General features: G+C 40.5%; 1 protein-coding gene across 2 annotated transcripts in view; it reads right to left on the reverse strand.

Annotated features, from left to right (window-relative positions):
* The window catches only part of LMBR1 (limb development membrane protein 1), an 824,544-nt gene that overhangs the window by 246,072 nt on the left and 560,786 nt on the right, over positions 1 to 17,686 (reverse strand). For both annotated transcript variants that reach the window (XM_078663261.1, XM_078663260.1), the window contains exon 8: positions 15,330 to 15,394. In XM_078663261.1, coding sequence (XP_078519387.1) covers positions 15,330 to 15,394 — 65 coding nt within the window. The remainder of the gene's footprint in view (positions 1 to 15,329; positions 15,395 to 17,686) is intronic.

The raw sequence follows: 17,686 nt of genomic DNA on the forward strand, positions 1-17,686 counted from the left end.
TAAATTGAGTTAGCAATCTCAACATATCAGATCGGGTATACAAGATTTGATTGTGTGCGTGCAGGCCATGCCTAAAGTGAAATTTAATAACGGCAACTCATCTGCTGAGTAGCTTACCCTTTCTTTGCTGACACAGGCAGGGCTTCAGACCCCAGGTACCAGCTGGGGACAGGTGCAGATGGGCTTGCCTTTGGTGCACCAGCCGCTCGCCCACAGTGCGCATCACCTGAGCGTCCGCGCCCCGGTGCACATTAAATAACCGTGCCGGAGTGCAGCACTACAGCGCTGCCCAAAACGGTGCCCGAAAAGTGTATTGTGACAGGTTTGGCACTAAACATAGCCAGAACCTGTCTCAAGAGTTTGTGAACAAGGATAATACCCTCCCTTCCTTGTCCCTTGTTAAGTGCTAAAGTGCTAAAACAGTACTTGCACAGTTCTTAAAGACGCGGTGTGACAGCAGCAACAAAGAATGGTAGGTATCATCGCCAAAGTATTTAGCAGAAAATGAAGAATTAAAAAATGGCAATTTGATCATAAAATATAAGATAAAACAAGTTTTAAAATAAGCAGTGTTGTGTGCCCAAGCGTGTTTACCTGAAGTGTCTATGTGTCCGCACCCGGTGCACATTACCGGGGTGGAGTGCAGAACTAGAGCGCCAACCAAAATTATCTAAGTTAAAGTGGCAATATCATCTGTATAGGCATGATCTTTCTTTCATATCCATTCAACACAACTGGTAGAACTTCTCTAGTTGTCTCTTTAGGACACATAAAAGGCTCAAAGTGTACAACAAAAACTAGGGGTGACAAAGAGCACACCTGCATAGTACCATGACTTATAATAAATTGTTTGGGGACTAGAACAGGTTCTTCATGAGCTACTTGTAACAGTTTAATGGAACTAGGACCAAGTCCCATCCCAATCAACGTAAACCAGAGTAAGGGTCAGAAAAAAACATTAAATGATTGCTCAGCATTCAGTAATATCATCTTGGTGTAGGCTAGATTCACTGCTGTAATGTCAAGAACAGTTGTTGCCAAATACATGTGAGCAGTAAGTAGCTTTTTTGACAGAAATGAAGACTTGTTTAACGGGAGAACTTGTGAATGATCCTAGCCAGTTAAATTGCAAAATTGTGAAAATATGTTGGATAATCAACGATTTAGGGTGAGGAGCCGCATGTTTTTCATACTTTATCACCAAAATATTATCATGTTGCTCTCACTCTACAAGTAACTCCTTTGCCTGCAGACGCTACAAAGATGCAGTTTGTAATATTTCGCAATATGCTCATTGACCGCTTTTGTGATTGCTTGAATTGTTTTGGGTCACACTGATCCTAGCAATGGTTGTATCATACATATGACAAATGCCACTAAAGTATGTTGTAAAAAAAATGTTGCTCTCACTCCAAGAAAAAAGGGGCCTCCTCTCTCAAAACATTCATAAATCAACTCCAGTAATGTCAGAGTCCTCAACCTGACCCCCGGAAAGCCCTTTGAACCCATTTCTTATTTCTTCTCTAATACTGCACAAGCTTCCTGTGCTAGTTGTTTCCTATCAAACCTGATCCCAGTACTTTCTAAGGATGTGGACAATACAAAACAAGTCCTCAGTATAGACTTGCAAGTAATCCAGCAAGCTCCTGGCTCTACATGGTAGCTTTATTAAAGGCATATTTAATCAAAATCCCAGTAGCACACTCCTTTAATGTGATTGCTGGAATTGTAGCCATTGATTTGGTATGCTCAAACACTCTCAGTGGATGTCTTTCAAGAGCCTAAACTACCTTGCATCAAATTGGATTCAACCGCAGGCACATGTAGGAACCAATTGCTCATGTACCTCCATTTCCTTGGATGCAAATTTCTGCGTGAAAATAAGCATTCAATGTTTAGGATTAAGTTTTAAAAGGGGTTAACAGAGGTTATTGCTGTGTTTATCAGCCATTGAGTATCTCTATATTGTAAAACTAAGTGTGCTCCCCTGGATTGCAGCATTCAGTTCATCCCCGGAAATATACGGTGCAATTTTCCTTTTTTCGTACTCAATAAATTCTTGGACAACCACCTTAATTTTAGTTCTGTACTCTGGATTACATAATAATGAGTTATCAAACACCAATAATTTCCAAATCATTTCAGGAAAAATTGGCATCATAACTGAATCTACAGAGATGGAGTTGTGGTTCAATAGAATTTTCGGGTATATCTACACATGCATTATTTAATTCCCTAAATTTGCATAGGATGACATGTTAATTTATAATGACTTTGAGAAGAAGAGTAACACCTAGAATGTCTTTCCTCGATCGCTGGCCACCTTTTTACACATATCAGGACTACCCCCTTTAATTGAGATATTTTATGTCATAGCTGCAATTACCTGAAAAACCAGTTAATGAAAAGCTTCCTTTATCCTTATATGAACAATGCATTTCTTAAAGACACAAAATGTCTGCCTAAAGTTGAAAATCCTCATACCGGACCTCTCTGCGCACAGAGTAAGAGTTAACTCCTTAACTCGAGGCTTTTTTTACCCACAAAGCTGAGCTCTTTTTTTTTTTTTATTATAAGTGGGGCACTTCACTATAAAGCATAACTTCTTTACCACTAAATCTATCCGGGCCAAATTTGCCTTTATTTCCCCACACATTGATGATTCTAAGGGTACCCAGCATTTATGGATTCCTCCGACAGGAACAAAAAAACATTTTTGGGGGGAATTATGAATATAAGTGTTGCACAAGAAACAATATCTTTTTTTCATAAAATAAAGAGGAGTTGTGCTAAGATCACCCTTTTTCCAGCTTTCAGGACCAGAGAGTTGCAATAAATCTTTTTACATTTATTTTAACCAAAGCTTTCACATTTTTCTAAGTAGTAGTCAATTTTTCCTATTTATTTTGGCTTCTACCAACTGGTGGTTTCTGGTGGAAACAGGTGTAAAACCAATGTGTGAATCCAGAATGCAATACATTTTTCAAAATTAGACAACATTTAGCAAGGATTCATTTGTGAATATCGTCCATGGTTTACCCATGGAAACTAATTGCTAAAATAAATAATTAAATCTAGGGGAAATAGAAATGGGTGCGAACGTTTTCTTGCCCTGGTGACTGATTTATAAAATTAGTATAACGTTACGTCAATCAGACCCTTCTATTTGCAGGGATATAGAGTGTTTGTTAGTTGTCTAAAAATAGCAAAAACAACTAATGTTCAGCTTCAAGGATTCCACTACTTTTTTCAAACCCACATTACCTTGCAAACCTCAGACTTTGACTAAAATCTCCCATGTTCCTCTCATGTGTGTGTAAAAAAGTTCAGGAATGTGTGGATCTCCACAAAATTCCTACCACCCAGCACTCCCAAACTTCTTTCGATAAAAAAAGCCTCTTATGTAGATGGGTCTATCAACCGTGGCAAACGGTTGAAAACGGTTTCCATAGGAAGTAAATATACTATCACCGTGGTCTTCTCATGGTACCATGATTGGTGCAGGATTAGTCCAGGATTGTCTCAGGTAAAAGGCGACCAGAAATGTCTTGGCTACCACTACAGCTCAAGAATTGTGGGTTCAGGCAAGAGCATTATGACTTATACTAATATTTGTTAGCAAGACTTTAGACTAACTAGGTGAAATCTCCAAGCACAGAAATCAAGGTTATAGGACCACATCTGACTTTGGGTGGCATTTTAGCGCTTCAGGGACAGATGAACCATTGGTAGACCAAGCAGCAGAAATGAGTGCATGCCAGGATTTTTCACGTCACTGCTCTTTAAATATAGTTCTATCTTTAGTGACCATTAATTTGACCTCTGCATTTTTCAATTCAACAATTTCGGCATTATATATTTATGTCATCATGTGTCAATGTCTTTGTGCACTGTCCTCCAAACCACAAGGCCACATCTTAAAGGACATCTGCAGGTTCCCCCTAGCTTCTGGTTTTAAAAGTATTAAAGTGGACACCATCAAATCTAATTATTGACCAAAGTAGTAATTTCATTTGTCACAATATAATACCTTATGCCCCCACCCCTATGCCAGACACCCATTATCAGCAAGGAACCTCTCTATTTACATAACCAAGTAATCAGCAGGAGTTGTAAACCTCAACCTAGTGTCAGCTCCCTTACACCCTCCCCCGACCTACACCCTCCCCCGACCTACATCACACTTCACTAACTCAAACAGGGAAAAATATCAAAACTGTACCTGAGTTTCGAATATTTTAGGCAAATGTGTGTCATGGAAATTCATACTACTAATAGGTCCACTTTTTGGGGCATCAGAAAACCTTTACAATTTTCTATATTTTCTCAGTGTTTTCCAGCATGTAAATATGAGATACTAGAGTTTTTAGCATTTATCTGTAGCAATATTGTGACATTTGAAAGGCATTATGAATAAGGAAAGCTACTATCATACTTGAAAGTGACACTTCCCCGGTTTTCCCCATGGTCACTATTGATCTACTGAAATATCTGCTATTGTTATGTTTCTTAGGACACCGGGTGCCCCATGCAAAACAAAATACTGACACTCCAAATCTCATTGAATCGATGCATGTAGATTTGTGTGGTATGCCCATCCATGCCAGTGGAGTGCATACTGTAAGGAATTCACAAAGTTTATTCATTTGCTGTTTTCGTCTGATTTTCATAAACTATTAGACTTCTTATTGTAAGAGTCACAGTATAACATTTTTGTTACATTTCCCTCACAACTGCATGGAATTACTGCCATTACAGATTTCGAATCCATGAACGCTGACTCTCTTGTACAATTTAAACATGGATAATTTTCTTTATTACTCAAGTTACATGACTTTTTCGTCAATTGAAGCATAGTCGGTATATATTGAAAATGATTGTGCGTTCACTACTTGCATGACCTAATACAGCATGTTCATGGGTGTGTAGATTTTTCCTTCAATCCATACTGGAGACTGCTGAGGGCTATAAAAAGGGCAAGCAGGAGATATGCTGGCTAGCATACTGTGTGTCGTTATTGGGAATGGTGGAGATCTAATCAAATGGGAGTCATCCCTGAGTAATAATTATATGCTGAAAAATGTTTCTGAAGGTCATATTCCTTCCAGAAGTATACTGACGCTTAAGGTTTGATTGCACTCTGAGATGGAGAAAAAAACTTTGACCTGGTGAAGTTGGAATTTTTGTTTCCACCAGGTAGGTAGCTAATCTTCATCAGAGAGTAGGCTCACTGCTCAACTGTAAATGGCAGCTTATCGCATTGATTGTTGAATCACAAATGAACCAAGATTCAAAACCTACCTGGATGTGTTCAACACATCATTTACTAGATCTCTGTATGTAGAATTTAGGCTGGGTATTTTGTCACTTGCATCTTTCACCTGTACATGGAGGCCCCATACAGAGAATAGTGCAGCCTGTCCAGCCTGTGGAGCAGGCCAGGAGACAAATGCTCATCTACTTTCTTTTTTTCCCAGCATATACCAAAGACGACGCTGAATTGTACTCTTATGTAGACTTCTTGGAACACAGCTCCACAAACAAGCCTTGCGGATTTGCATATCAGACACTGGGTCTTGTGTTGTCTTTTCTATAGCAAACGTTTTAGAAGCAGTCTGGCCTGTTTATGTCAGGAAAATCATGCAAACACTAGTATTCAAACATTGAGCACAATCATGATGGTTGCCACTGTATATCCTCACTCAGTTGACTATTAAATATAACCTACCAAGAAACTTTACATTTCATAACAAAATGATGTTTTAAACAATTTTGCTTTTAAAATCTATTTACATTTTTTTTCATTTGTTCTTATACAGAGATTTTTGTTTAATCTAAAATTTGACATAGTGGTCCTTTTACCTGGAAAATATTTATCCTGTATTCACTTGACTAATATCACAATCTGTTTTCGATTCCTTTTATGGGCATCAACCGAAATAATGTACTTAAACTGGGTCTGTAAATGGTCTGATGTGAGTAAGAACAGTAATGCCATGGGGGACTTGGAAGGGTCCCCACTGACCTCATCTATACATTTAACCTCTTGCGATTTAACACCTGAAGCTCTGAAATGCTTGTAAGATGCATCTCTTGAAGTGATTAAAGTTTATGCCTATAATATTGTTCTTTACCTGGCAGCTAATAACACCAGAATGAACAGGGCGCTAGATGATATATATATATATATATATATATATATATATATATATATATATATAATTTCGAGCTGAAAGAAAGATGCAATCTGCACTGAAAGAGTCAAAGTCAAGTCAAATGATCTTTATTCGGATAAAAATATCCATAAAAGCACAGTTTATCACCACCAGAACAGGATAAAAAACATTAAAAAGAAAATTATATAAATACATATAACGCTGTTAAAACTTTAAAAAGGTTGGAATGGGCCTGTGATCTAACAGCATAGTCACAAGTGCAAAATAATGCATTATATCATATGTAAAGTGCATTATAAGTAAAGTGCAACAGCTGGACGATAGATCAAGCAATAATTACAACATCGGAATCAATATTAAAACATAGGTTTGATTTGAATGTACAAAATCAGCACAATATATACGCCATGGAATAAAATGGTAAGCTAACAGTCATCAAGATACAACACCCTCCCAATTCGAGCTCAATCAACAACATATAGCTAATGTTTATATGTGTCAGAAGGCGAGAAAGAGCAAAGAATTGATCGGGATAATGTTATAGAGTTCATGAGATGTTAAAATTCATTCACTCATGGAAGCACGCGAATGTACTGCAACTGATAGAAACGTGCTTACACGGAATATCAAGTCATCACTACCCAATTTTAGAATCTCAAGATAAGCTAGTTTAAAATCCACAATGGCCTTAGCCTTGAAGAAGGGAATTAAAAACTGTTTTGTATATCTTGAATAATATTTACAAAATAGCAAAAAGTGTAACACTGTTTGCTTACTACCAATGCCACAAGGGCAGTTCATCTGCTCAAGATTGTTATTATATCCTATTGGGAAGCAGAGTGAGTATTTTATACTGCCATCCCTCAGGCGATAAAGTAAACTCCTTTTCCACCTTCCAATGCTTTTCCTGAGGTATTGCTGTGGCAAATGGTTTTGGGTACTTGATGTTTCCAGCAAGGGCATGTATCTAATAATCAGTGTCTTATGACGCTCTATATTCTGTATCTCTTTAGAATAGCGATCATACAGAGCCCCCCTTACAGATTTAATACTTGTGGTCTCAACTCTTAGTGGCTGTGTGAATAGGTGCTCCAGATTTATGCTTGCAAGACTATCTTTTACTGCCCTAAACCATGGTATATTCCCACCTTTATCGCATCTGAGATAGTCTGTGATTATTTCTCTGGTTAGGGAGGAGGCAGGATTCTGCCACACTTATCGAGAATAAAGCTGGGCGAGATTTAATAAAATCCTCCACATAGTGTAAATTCAATTCTTTGTGGCATATATATGTTGGGGAGGAGACTTGAGCCCCTAGGATTTTCCTACAAAACCTATTCTCCTTAACTTGGATTCCACTACAATTCACATACCCCCAGACTTCGGCTCCATAAGTGGCTGTAGTTATACATTGTGATTTGTAAATCTGAATCAATGGTACAACCACCTCGGCCTGTTTAGTTTGCCTAAGGCTAATGATAGAATTCACTGCTTTACAAAGTTTGGTTCTACCATGGGCAACATGGGTTTGCCAAGAACCGGAATCTGCAAAGACTAGGCCCAAGTATGGAAAAGTGCTGGTGCATACTAATGAATCGCTGCCCAATTTTATAGACTTCATACAATGCTTTTTTGGCCCGCAAGTCATTATAAATGATTTTTTAAAATTCGTGCAAAGGTCCAAATTTGCCATAAACGATACAAATCCAGTAACTAAAGTGCGTAGTGCATTAGGTGTGCGGCCCAGAAGTACCGCATCATCGGCATAGAGAAGCACGGGGAAGATTTTACCATTAATTTTGGGGACATCGCTAGTCAGTGAGGACAGGGAGTTGTGCAGTTCGTTTATATAAAGAATAAAAAGTAGAGGGGCCAGAACACATCCTTGTCTGACCCCTCTACCAAAAGTGAGATCACCAGAAACCTCCCCATCAGTGCAAATCCTCACCCGAGCCTTTAAATCCCTGTGCAAATACGCCAAAAAATAAACCAAAGCCTCATCCAACCCATATTTTAAAAGAATCTCCGATAAACGTGATCTGTTAACAAAATCAAAAGCTGAAGTTAGATCCATAAAACCGAAGTATAGTGGCACTTTTTGGGCGATCGTGTATTTGCCTAAAATGAGATTCAAATTTAAACACTGTTCCACAGTGCCAACATTGCTTCTGAATCCCAGCTGACAGTGGTTTAAAATTTGGTTGTCTTCAGCCCAGTTCCTAATCTTATTAAAGACAACCCTGCCCAAGATCTTCAGAGTGTTGTCAATCAAAGAAATTGGGCGGTAGCAGCTCGGGTTGGATCTATCGCCCTTTTTGAAAATGGGCATGATGATGCTTGTCGACTAAGACTTCGGGATAGATGTGCTGGTCAAATTATTAAAAACATTGCATAAGAGGGGCGCCCAGAACTCAGGTGAGTGTTTTACGAGGTCAATGGACAACCCGTCAGGGCCTGGGGCTTTATTCCCTACACTTTGGATTATGGCATCCTCGACTTCCAAAATGGTTGTGACAAACTGTAAAGCTGGGGAAGATGTATGGGTACTGGGAATATTTATAGGGGCAGTGTAGATTTTGGAAAAATGTTCTTCCCAAAGTTCCCTAGGTATATTACAGCTTATTGGAGTGATGGCCGAGTCCATAGATCTCATTTCTTTAACTTCACTCCAAAATCCCGTTACATCCTTAAGTGATGCAGCGCAAGCAAGATTTTCCCAACGTTCTATTAATATTGCCTCAGAGCGGGATTTAGTTGCTTCCTTATAGGCGGCTCTTAGCAATCTGAATTAGATCCCTGGGTGTAGCCGCTAATGCTACACGCAGGTCTCTATTAGCCCGTGAACATGAGCTATCGAACCATCTAGGGTTCTTGCCAGGGTTAGTGGCGGGTTTAGAAATTATGTATTTAATACCCGCACACAGACTGCTAAAGGCCCCAACAATTTCGCTGCCTGCAGTACTGCTTGATAGACATATGTCTACCAATAAAGGATTTGCTTTTATCATACGATCAAACAGGGCCCTATTATCTATGCCCTTCCAGATTAGTCGAAGTTTGTCGGTGGATGACACCAAATGTTTTGCCCCTATTTCTCTTTGAGTAGAAAATTTTGAACAGAGTCTCATGGTTATCAGAAGGGGATTGTGATTGCTTTGACGAGTACTTAAAACCTCAGCCTTAGCTAAAAAAAAATTCCAATGCAGATGATATAAAAACATAATCTATGGTGGATGAACATCCACACACTCTGTAGGTAGGCAGGTGGTCTTTGCTCTGGTCAACACCAGCCTTTTCCATGGTATTTATTAAGTTATGGGAGGATAGAAAATTACTAAGCTCCTCACCCCTTTTGCACGTGTTATACCTAACTGTTAGGGGGTAGTATTAACAGTATTGCTGTGTAACCGTGCATTAAAATCCCCACCTAAACAAATAACATCTATTTTGCCATACCTCTGTGCGTCTTGTAAACCATCCATAAATCCAAACAAATTAATAAAATTCCTATTCGGTAGTGATATAAAATCATTATTGTAAAAATTAATTAAACATATCGAGGCCCATTTGTATAGATTGTTGCTTGGAAATTCTCGTTATTTGTCGCCACAGGTTTTATATTTCCCCCGGCTGCAATCTTTACCCAAGTTGATAGGCCCCCGCATGGACGTCCCGTTTTTGGGCTAGGTACAATAATGTTATAACACGCAAACCTGTCCAAGATCAATTCACTTGTGCACCATGTCTCTTGGAACATCAAGATATCATATTGGCTAACCAAATCAACCCACTCAATTGAGTTTAATTTGGATCTCAGACCTGCGATATTCCAACTTAACACGTGCAAATTAGGGTCTGAGCCTCCGGGTTCTACAACAATTGAGGGTATAATTAAAGGTTCCAATTGTTCAGGCGTATAGGCCAAAGTTTGACTTATTAGTCAGTCCTGACTTTAAGCCAGACAAGGCGGTGAACCTATTTTGTGAGGTATATGTTGGAACTGAATGGTTGCGTAACCATTGGGGTGGTTTATAGAAAAACCCAAGGGTAGTGGGTGTATCTGGGTTGGAGCAGTATTGGTGCAGATTTGGGCTCTTAATAGCCATTTCACGTGGGGCCGGCGTCTAAAATTCACGACTATACAGTCACCTGGGATGTTCTTTTCTAATGATCCCACCCACCCTACTCGACAAACCATTAAAATATCGTTGGCATTTATTGACCCCAGGCCCTTATACTTCATTAGCCAATCCATGCTCTTGTTCTTTAGTTGTTCCCAGGATTCTGAATGGCTCTTTTTAAGCAGGGGAACCCCTGATAAGATCAGGACGTAAGGGCAAGCCTCTGGGGGTAAATTAAGAACGTCCTTAGATGGACTATGCCCCAGTTAATAGGTGCTGCAGAGATAACGGGGGCAATAGAAGGAGTTGTGGGGGTATTTCCCGACTGCACAGAGGTGACTACTGCCGGTATTTGAGGCAGATTATTACAAGTGGACCTATTACCAGATGCCGGCTTAGCCATGGCCGTTTGACTGCCAGTTGGTTTGAGTATGGGGCAGGCATCATTCTTAAAATTGCCACACATTGTACATGCAATATTAACAATAGGGGATGTGCATACAACACCCTCCTTCGTTACACCATCAGCAACAGCCTCTATCGATTTGGGATTATGTTCCCCTGTTGTTTTATCAACGACATTAACCATTTGTCTTTGCGTATCAAGTTTTTTGACCAAGTTTTCCATTCTATCAAGGCATTTAAATAAGGCATTAAATTGTTTATCCACCAAGGTTTTTAAACGACCATGAATAGAGTCCACTATAGTGTCAATATGGGTATCGTCCAGATTCCTACTAGTTCCTTGTACGTTTATTTTTTCTGTTTGGGTGGGGATAGAGTTACTTGCCGCCTCTGATGTTGTCAAATCTACAGTGGGCTCATTTGTTGGTTCAATTAGGCTTACTGACGTAGTATTGGCAACATTTGTTCCTCGTTTCCACATACTCAAGGGGGTGGGTTGAGTTTTCTGGCGAGCTGGTTGTTTCCTCTTGCTAGTTGTGAATTTAGATGCACCCCTCTTTCTTTTTTGCCCCCCTGTTTTAGTGGCTAGCACTGTGTTTCCGGTGATAATGTCCGCTTCAGGTCGTGATTGTGAGTCGGGAATGTCCTCAACTCCATTGCTGTTCTTTAGGCCCTCAAGTAGAGTGCCATGCTGGTGGGGGACGGTAATTACAATATTAGGTGATAATGGGAGGGGACGAGGTGAATTATCCTGTTCTACACCTTTAGACTGTTGTTGGCCTATGGAGACTCTTCTTTCGGTTTGCTCAATCTCTGTAGTAACCAGGTTAATGGCCTCAACAAACACACTTTCAATAGAGGTGACTGTGGATGGTTTTAGGCCTGCTACCACTGTGCGTTTCCCCATACTGCTTGATATCAGTCACTCACCTTAAGCCAATGCTTAGGGGGGTGGCCCGGCCTGGCCTCTTCTGGCCCCTGACAGCCACAGACGGTCCTGCCCTTTTCCCGGGCTTAGCCCAACGTCGCCCGCGCGCGTCCTGCGGGACGGGAGGCGTTCCGGTGTTTAATAGCGCCTCCGGGCGCAGCCAGTGACGTCCCGGGTGCGCCGCTAGTCCCTGTGGCACCTGGGGACTGAAGTCCTTCGCTGTGTGGGGAGAGCTGCGGTGTCCGTCCGGCCGTTGCCCTGGGCAAAATGAAGCAAAGCCGTTGTCCTCACGCCGAGAATGGTAGCGAGTGCAGTCTTGCCTGGAAAGTACCCCCCACAGAGCGCTCGGCGCTCCGGTGTTTAATAGCGCCTCGGGGCGCAGCCAGTGATGTCCCGGATGCGCCGCTATTCCCTGTGGCACCTGGGGACTGAAGTCTTTCGCTGTGTGGGGAGAGCTGCGGTGTCGGTCCGGCCGTTGCCCTCACGGCGCTGTGCAGGTGAGCAGGTGGGCAAAATGAAGCAAAGCTGTTGCCCTCACGGCGAGAATGGTAGCGAGTGCAGTCTTGCCTGGAAAGTACCCCCCTGAAAGAAGCATCTTAGAGGTATTTGGGGAATCTAAAATGCTAACATCTCTCTGTGGTAGAAGCTAAATTCCGTCTCATTATGGGACAAAATAAAAAAAAAGTTCAAGGCCTATGACTATTTTTGTAATTCAATGGTAGGATACACAACTATTATTAAAATGATAGTACTTCTTTAGTTCTTCTTCCTCTTCCAGACAGGCTTAGCAAAAGATTTCCAATACTTGCAACTACACAATAATATACTTAGGATTAGCATGGAAAGAACTCAGAGTAAGTCAGAAGAAGCACAGAGGGGTGGACTCACACAGTCCAGAGCAATATTATGCAGTGGGATTTATAAAATAAAGTGATCTTAAATGGTCCAAAGGAATTAATTGCTCTTTCATGTGCGCTATTGTTGAACCACGTGATACGAAGGAAACCGTATAATAGATTTTGCATCTTTGCTGCTTTCCCAAGGATTTAGATGGTTTGAAGTCCATACACTGAAAATTCAAAAACACCATGAGTTGAGTGGGATAAACTTATAAAATTGTTTGAAACCATAGAAAAATGAAAAGGCTTGTTTGGGTGGCTTTGGGGAAAATCCTTCAGAGTGGGAAAATGAAAACCTTTCAAGAACTACAAATACAGTACAAATGACCCTTCAAACAATGCTTTTTAGGTCTTGCACCTGGCGACGCAGCGTAAAGCGTTGTCGCCAGCGAGATCTATTGTTGCTGACTTGCCTCGGAAGGGGGACAGGATATGGGCACGCGCAGGGCAAATGGAGGTCGTGAACGTGCCCGTGAACACGCCTGTAGCGCAATGTGCCCATCTCCTGTCCCCCTTCCGTCCTCGCAAGCCTCATGCAGCGTTACTTTCACTTTCCCTTCCCCCCGTCGGCTCCACGGCCCGTCAACGCGCACCGAAGTAAGTGCTCCTCTCCGGCAATCACAGCACACCTTGGCATCATTCACAAGTACCCACAACACCGCTGATCAGCAGCAGCCCATCTGGGGTTCTTACCTCCAAGTGCTCTCCCAACCGCGGCAGAGGTGGAAACTTAAGCTTCATATTCTCCATGTCCCCAAGCCTAGCTGGTGCGCAGGGTGGAAGAAAGGTGTCTGGTTTCGGCGGAGCGATTAGGACGGTAATACAGGTGCCATGTGTCCCCGCCTTGGGTGCCCTGGTGGCCCCCTCCCTGGGCTGCACGAATTGCGCAGCACCCATTTGAGTACAGCGCAGTCTGCAGGTGCCGCCACTGGGCACAGGCCACGCCAATGTGCACGCTCACGGCGAGCCTACAACACTTTCCCTTGTTTATATATAGTATAAAACTCTTACTTTTCAACCAAATGCTTTGCGAGTGAATGCTTCTAGATTCAGTAAGAGTCGGCAGTGGTTTGCTGCAGGCTGGGAATATGGATTTTTCCTTGTACTCTCAAAAGCATTCTCTCTCACACTACACTCATGCCCGACGTGATGTAACATGGTCGGCCTAGAGGGATTTATTTTAAGTGCGCTTTTTTATTTCTCATCGCACATGCTTTGGCCTGCTCTAATCTTTGTTTTTGCTAGGCATGACAATACAAATGCTTTTTTCCAGGGTTCTCAATGTATGCATCGCTATATATGTAATGCGGTACTTTTTGCATTTTTTTTCTATCAGCTCTTCAGGGAGTTTGGAATTGGTCTGTCATTTCATCCACTACCACCTCCCCAGTGGCGACCAACACAATTAACAAGTATTTGCAATGCAATAAGTCTCACAGTTACGAGAGTTTAAGCTATTGGCATTGTAAATAACAATGCATTTTATTTAGGTTTTTAAAAAGAAAACAAATAAAAGGCATTGTTATTTGCAATGTCAATAACTTAAACTCGTGTAACTGCGAGACCTATTGCATTGCAAATGCTTGTTAAATATTTGCATGTGAAAGACCGAGTAATGACATACCAGGTGGCAGTGGTTTATACATGAAGTTAAACTTTAGCTAGATTTCTGGATTTAGCCAAGAGGGACAGAATTGCACAATAGGCATTATATTGCAGGTCGGAAGCAGGGAAGGAGTACATAAAATAAAATTGAGGAGGGAGGTCGATATTGCGCGGACACAAGAAGAATTGTTTCAGCTGTGTTTTAAAAGTACACTCACTTTTGTTGGGCTCCAATAGTTAATTGTTTTTGTTACTTTTCAAAACCATTACACTTCTGTTAAAGTTCATGGTAGTTAGTGAGTGAAAAGTCACAGTTGCAAGATTCATCTGGGAAGATGAGAACAAATGATAAGCTATCTATGACTGAAGCACATATGGAACCAACGTTTGCTATCACCCCTCACAAATTTGGAGAAGAGTGTTAAGACTACCATGCCTGGTTTGCCTCCAACTCTTAATCCCAATTGGTCCACAAAAGATGGGATGTTATTTTCTAGGCTCGCCTTGAAAGAGCTTGAAAAATGTTAAGATTAAAAGCCCCCAATATTAAACCAGTGGCCATATGATTTTAAACCACTAATATTGTTTGAAATCTGTGATATCCAAGAAAATTGGCTTACATTCATATTAGATAAAATATTTGGAGAATGCGTACACCTCAATTTTAAACAGGATTCATAGATTGGAATGGCTAAAAACTAGTTCTCATCTATCCCCTTTTCTCCCTTCCTGTTAACTACTTTCTACAGTTTTGTTTCTTTACCCCAGCCTGCCCCACTCCCAAAACACTCTGCACTGGTTCGGTTTTTGGCATGTATTTACTGGATTTTATAAACTGGACAATGAAGGACTGTGATGTGTTGTATTACTGCTATTACGTATTATGTTTTACACCTTGTGATGCAATGCAAACCAATGCAAAAAGATACTTTAAATAAAAGTTGGTGTTGTATAACAATCCATGGTTTCATATGACTTCGTATGATACAAATTACTTGAGACAATAGCATTTATTTACTCTTACATTATACCATTAGTTAAACTGTACTCCGAAATATATCAGTTCCATGGAATTCACAAACAGTCCACATTTTTCAAGCCAGTATCAAAAAGTAAAGGTTAAATGTAAAAACAATGACAAGCATTACATTATTAGTTAATTCCATCATATACTGCATTTTTTATGAATACTTACAGTTGGTTTTACTAAAAGCTGGCCCATCACTGTAAACATTCGAGAAAGACCCACTGGTGTACATACTGAGGAGAAAGAATATTCATAGTACTTATAGAAAAAGTTATGTTTTAATTAGGCAAATAGTATTCAAATTTTCATTTTTATTTTTTGCACCCTACCAAAAATGGGTCTGGACATTTAAACTCCTGTACCAAAAACTCATTCATACAGAAAGTGACTAGACGATGAAATATAGATTTTAGATTGTATAACACTGACAGAAAATGATACATCAATACAAACAAGTTTCCTGCACACATGAAAACTAACACTTTGAATTATTCTGAACAAAACTATTTAATTGGGAAGCAGCCTAATTTGGAAATCAGACGTTATTCTTTTAAGTAGGAATGCCACCAGTTTGCACAAGAAGCTCGTGCTACATTTATAAGATGCTTTTATTGAAAGCAGAGCATACAACCAAATCACATTTTGCCTAGCAAAAATGCAGATATGGCAGAATTGTTGTTCATATTATATACCTTTGAAAACAGGTAAAAAAATTATTTAAAAGACTGATGTCCCCATATGGCATGAATACAACAAGTTGTCTTAATCAGGAATTGATTTCATGCAAAGATTATATATCAAAACACCATTCAGAATGCGGCTAACAGTCTTCTTAATATGAATCACCACAATGATACATAGTCCGGCATCAGGCAATAAATACTGTGCCATAGAGTTCAATACAAAGCTCTTTTTCCTCAAATAGGTCTAAGAAGAGCATAAGGAAGTCGATAGGTATAATAGTACCTTCTTTGGAGAACTATGAAACACAAGTGTAACATCTTTGTCTTCTGCACACTGGTATCAATGTAAGACATTCCGATAATCCGTTTTTTGGGATACTCGTGGTACACAACATCCTTGGCACAATACATTTAACATAAAAAGGGCACATCTTGAAACCAAATCATCCTTTACCTCTTCCGTTGCTTCCAGTTCACATTCTCCACCTAACTGCACCTACCTCAACCTCCTTTTTATGCCTTGATATGAGTAAAAGTCCTTATATTGAAATTTCACCAAATGTCTTTATTACCTTTCCCATCATACATGTATCATAACATTAACCTGCTAAAATTGTGTACAGAATTCGAAATATAAAAGGCCATGTTATATTGCAAAAGTCATCAGCCAAATAATCAGGAAATCACATTTTGCAGAATATGCGGGTTCTCATGTATTCAGGCATTAATGGTTTCCATGGCCATTAGATGCCACATCTTTAAATACCATCATTTAAGATCCCTACCTTTAAATCTTGTCCATTTCCTAGTGATTAACATTTCGTTCCTAGGGGTATCCATTTTATAATAACTCTGCCTTTTTCTGTGACCACTTCTAATACCATAGCCTCATTTTTAGGGCTCGCCTGGCGTTGGAGCGCGAAGCGCTCCCGCCAGCGAGTTCTATAGTCACCTTCCTCCCTGCCAAGGGAGTGTGAGCTGTGAACGAGCAGCTCCAGACCTGTGAACGAGCCGACTCAGGTCCGTGAACGCGCGGGATCGTCAATGTGCACGTTCACGCGCGTCACGCTCCTGTCCTCCCGCGTCTCTGCCGAGGCGCGCTCCAGGCCGACTTGCGGTGTGCGTCACAGCGTGTTCCAGCGTTTCTGTGGCCGTAGGTAAGTGAGGGCCGGGGGGATTTGTTTTTTGCTTATTGTTTGCTTGTTAAAAAATGTAGTTCATTAAAATGTTGGTCTTAACTGTCGGTTGCGTTAGTCGCCTTTGTGTTATTTTGATTTTGTAAAGCAAAATGGTATCATTTTTTGCGGGGGGTCTTTTGTTATCTATGGTAACCAGCTTTAAGATGGTGCTAACTAATTCCATAAGCCACGTTGGGTGTCCATTGCACTTGAAGTTTTCGGGTTTGCACGTTTAATCTGTTTGTTTTGGTAAAAGGTGATGGTACCCTGCTTTAAGATGGCGGTTATGAATACTCTATGAACTGGCATTGAGTTTCCATTTTACTTGTAATTTTCAGGGTTGTGCTTATACTTTGTTTGGTTTGATAAAAGTGTTGATAGTGTCAATGAATACGTGCTTTACATTTGAGCGTGTCGCAGAGGTATACAGTGTGCTTGACCATTTGTTAGCCAAAAGTTCTTTCACAATGGTGCCGATAATATTATCTAGATAGGGATTCATTTGCAAGGTGTTCTGGGGTTGTGTTTATCATACTGTGCTTAATCTGTGTATGGTTATTAAAATTGTGTGTTAGTTATGTTCGGACATGCATCGCTTTTTAAAGTACCTTGTTTGATTGGGTGTGAGTTTTCCAGTGCAGTAGAGTTTGGTTTCTGAGTCGCA

This window comes from Lissotriton helveticus, chromosome 10 (genome assembly GCF_964261635.1).
Source record: "Lissotriton helveticus chromosome 10, aLisHel1.1, whole genome shotgun sequence".
In the NCBI taxonomy this organism is placed as follows: Eukaryota; Metazoa; Chordata; class Amphibia; order Caudata; family Salamandridae; genus Lissotriton; species Lissotriton helveticus.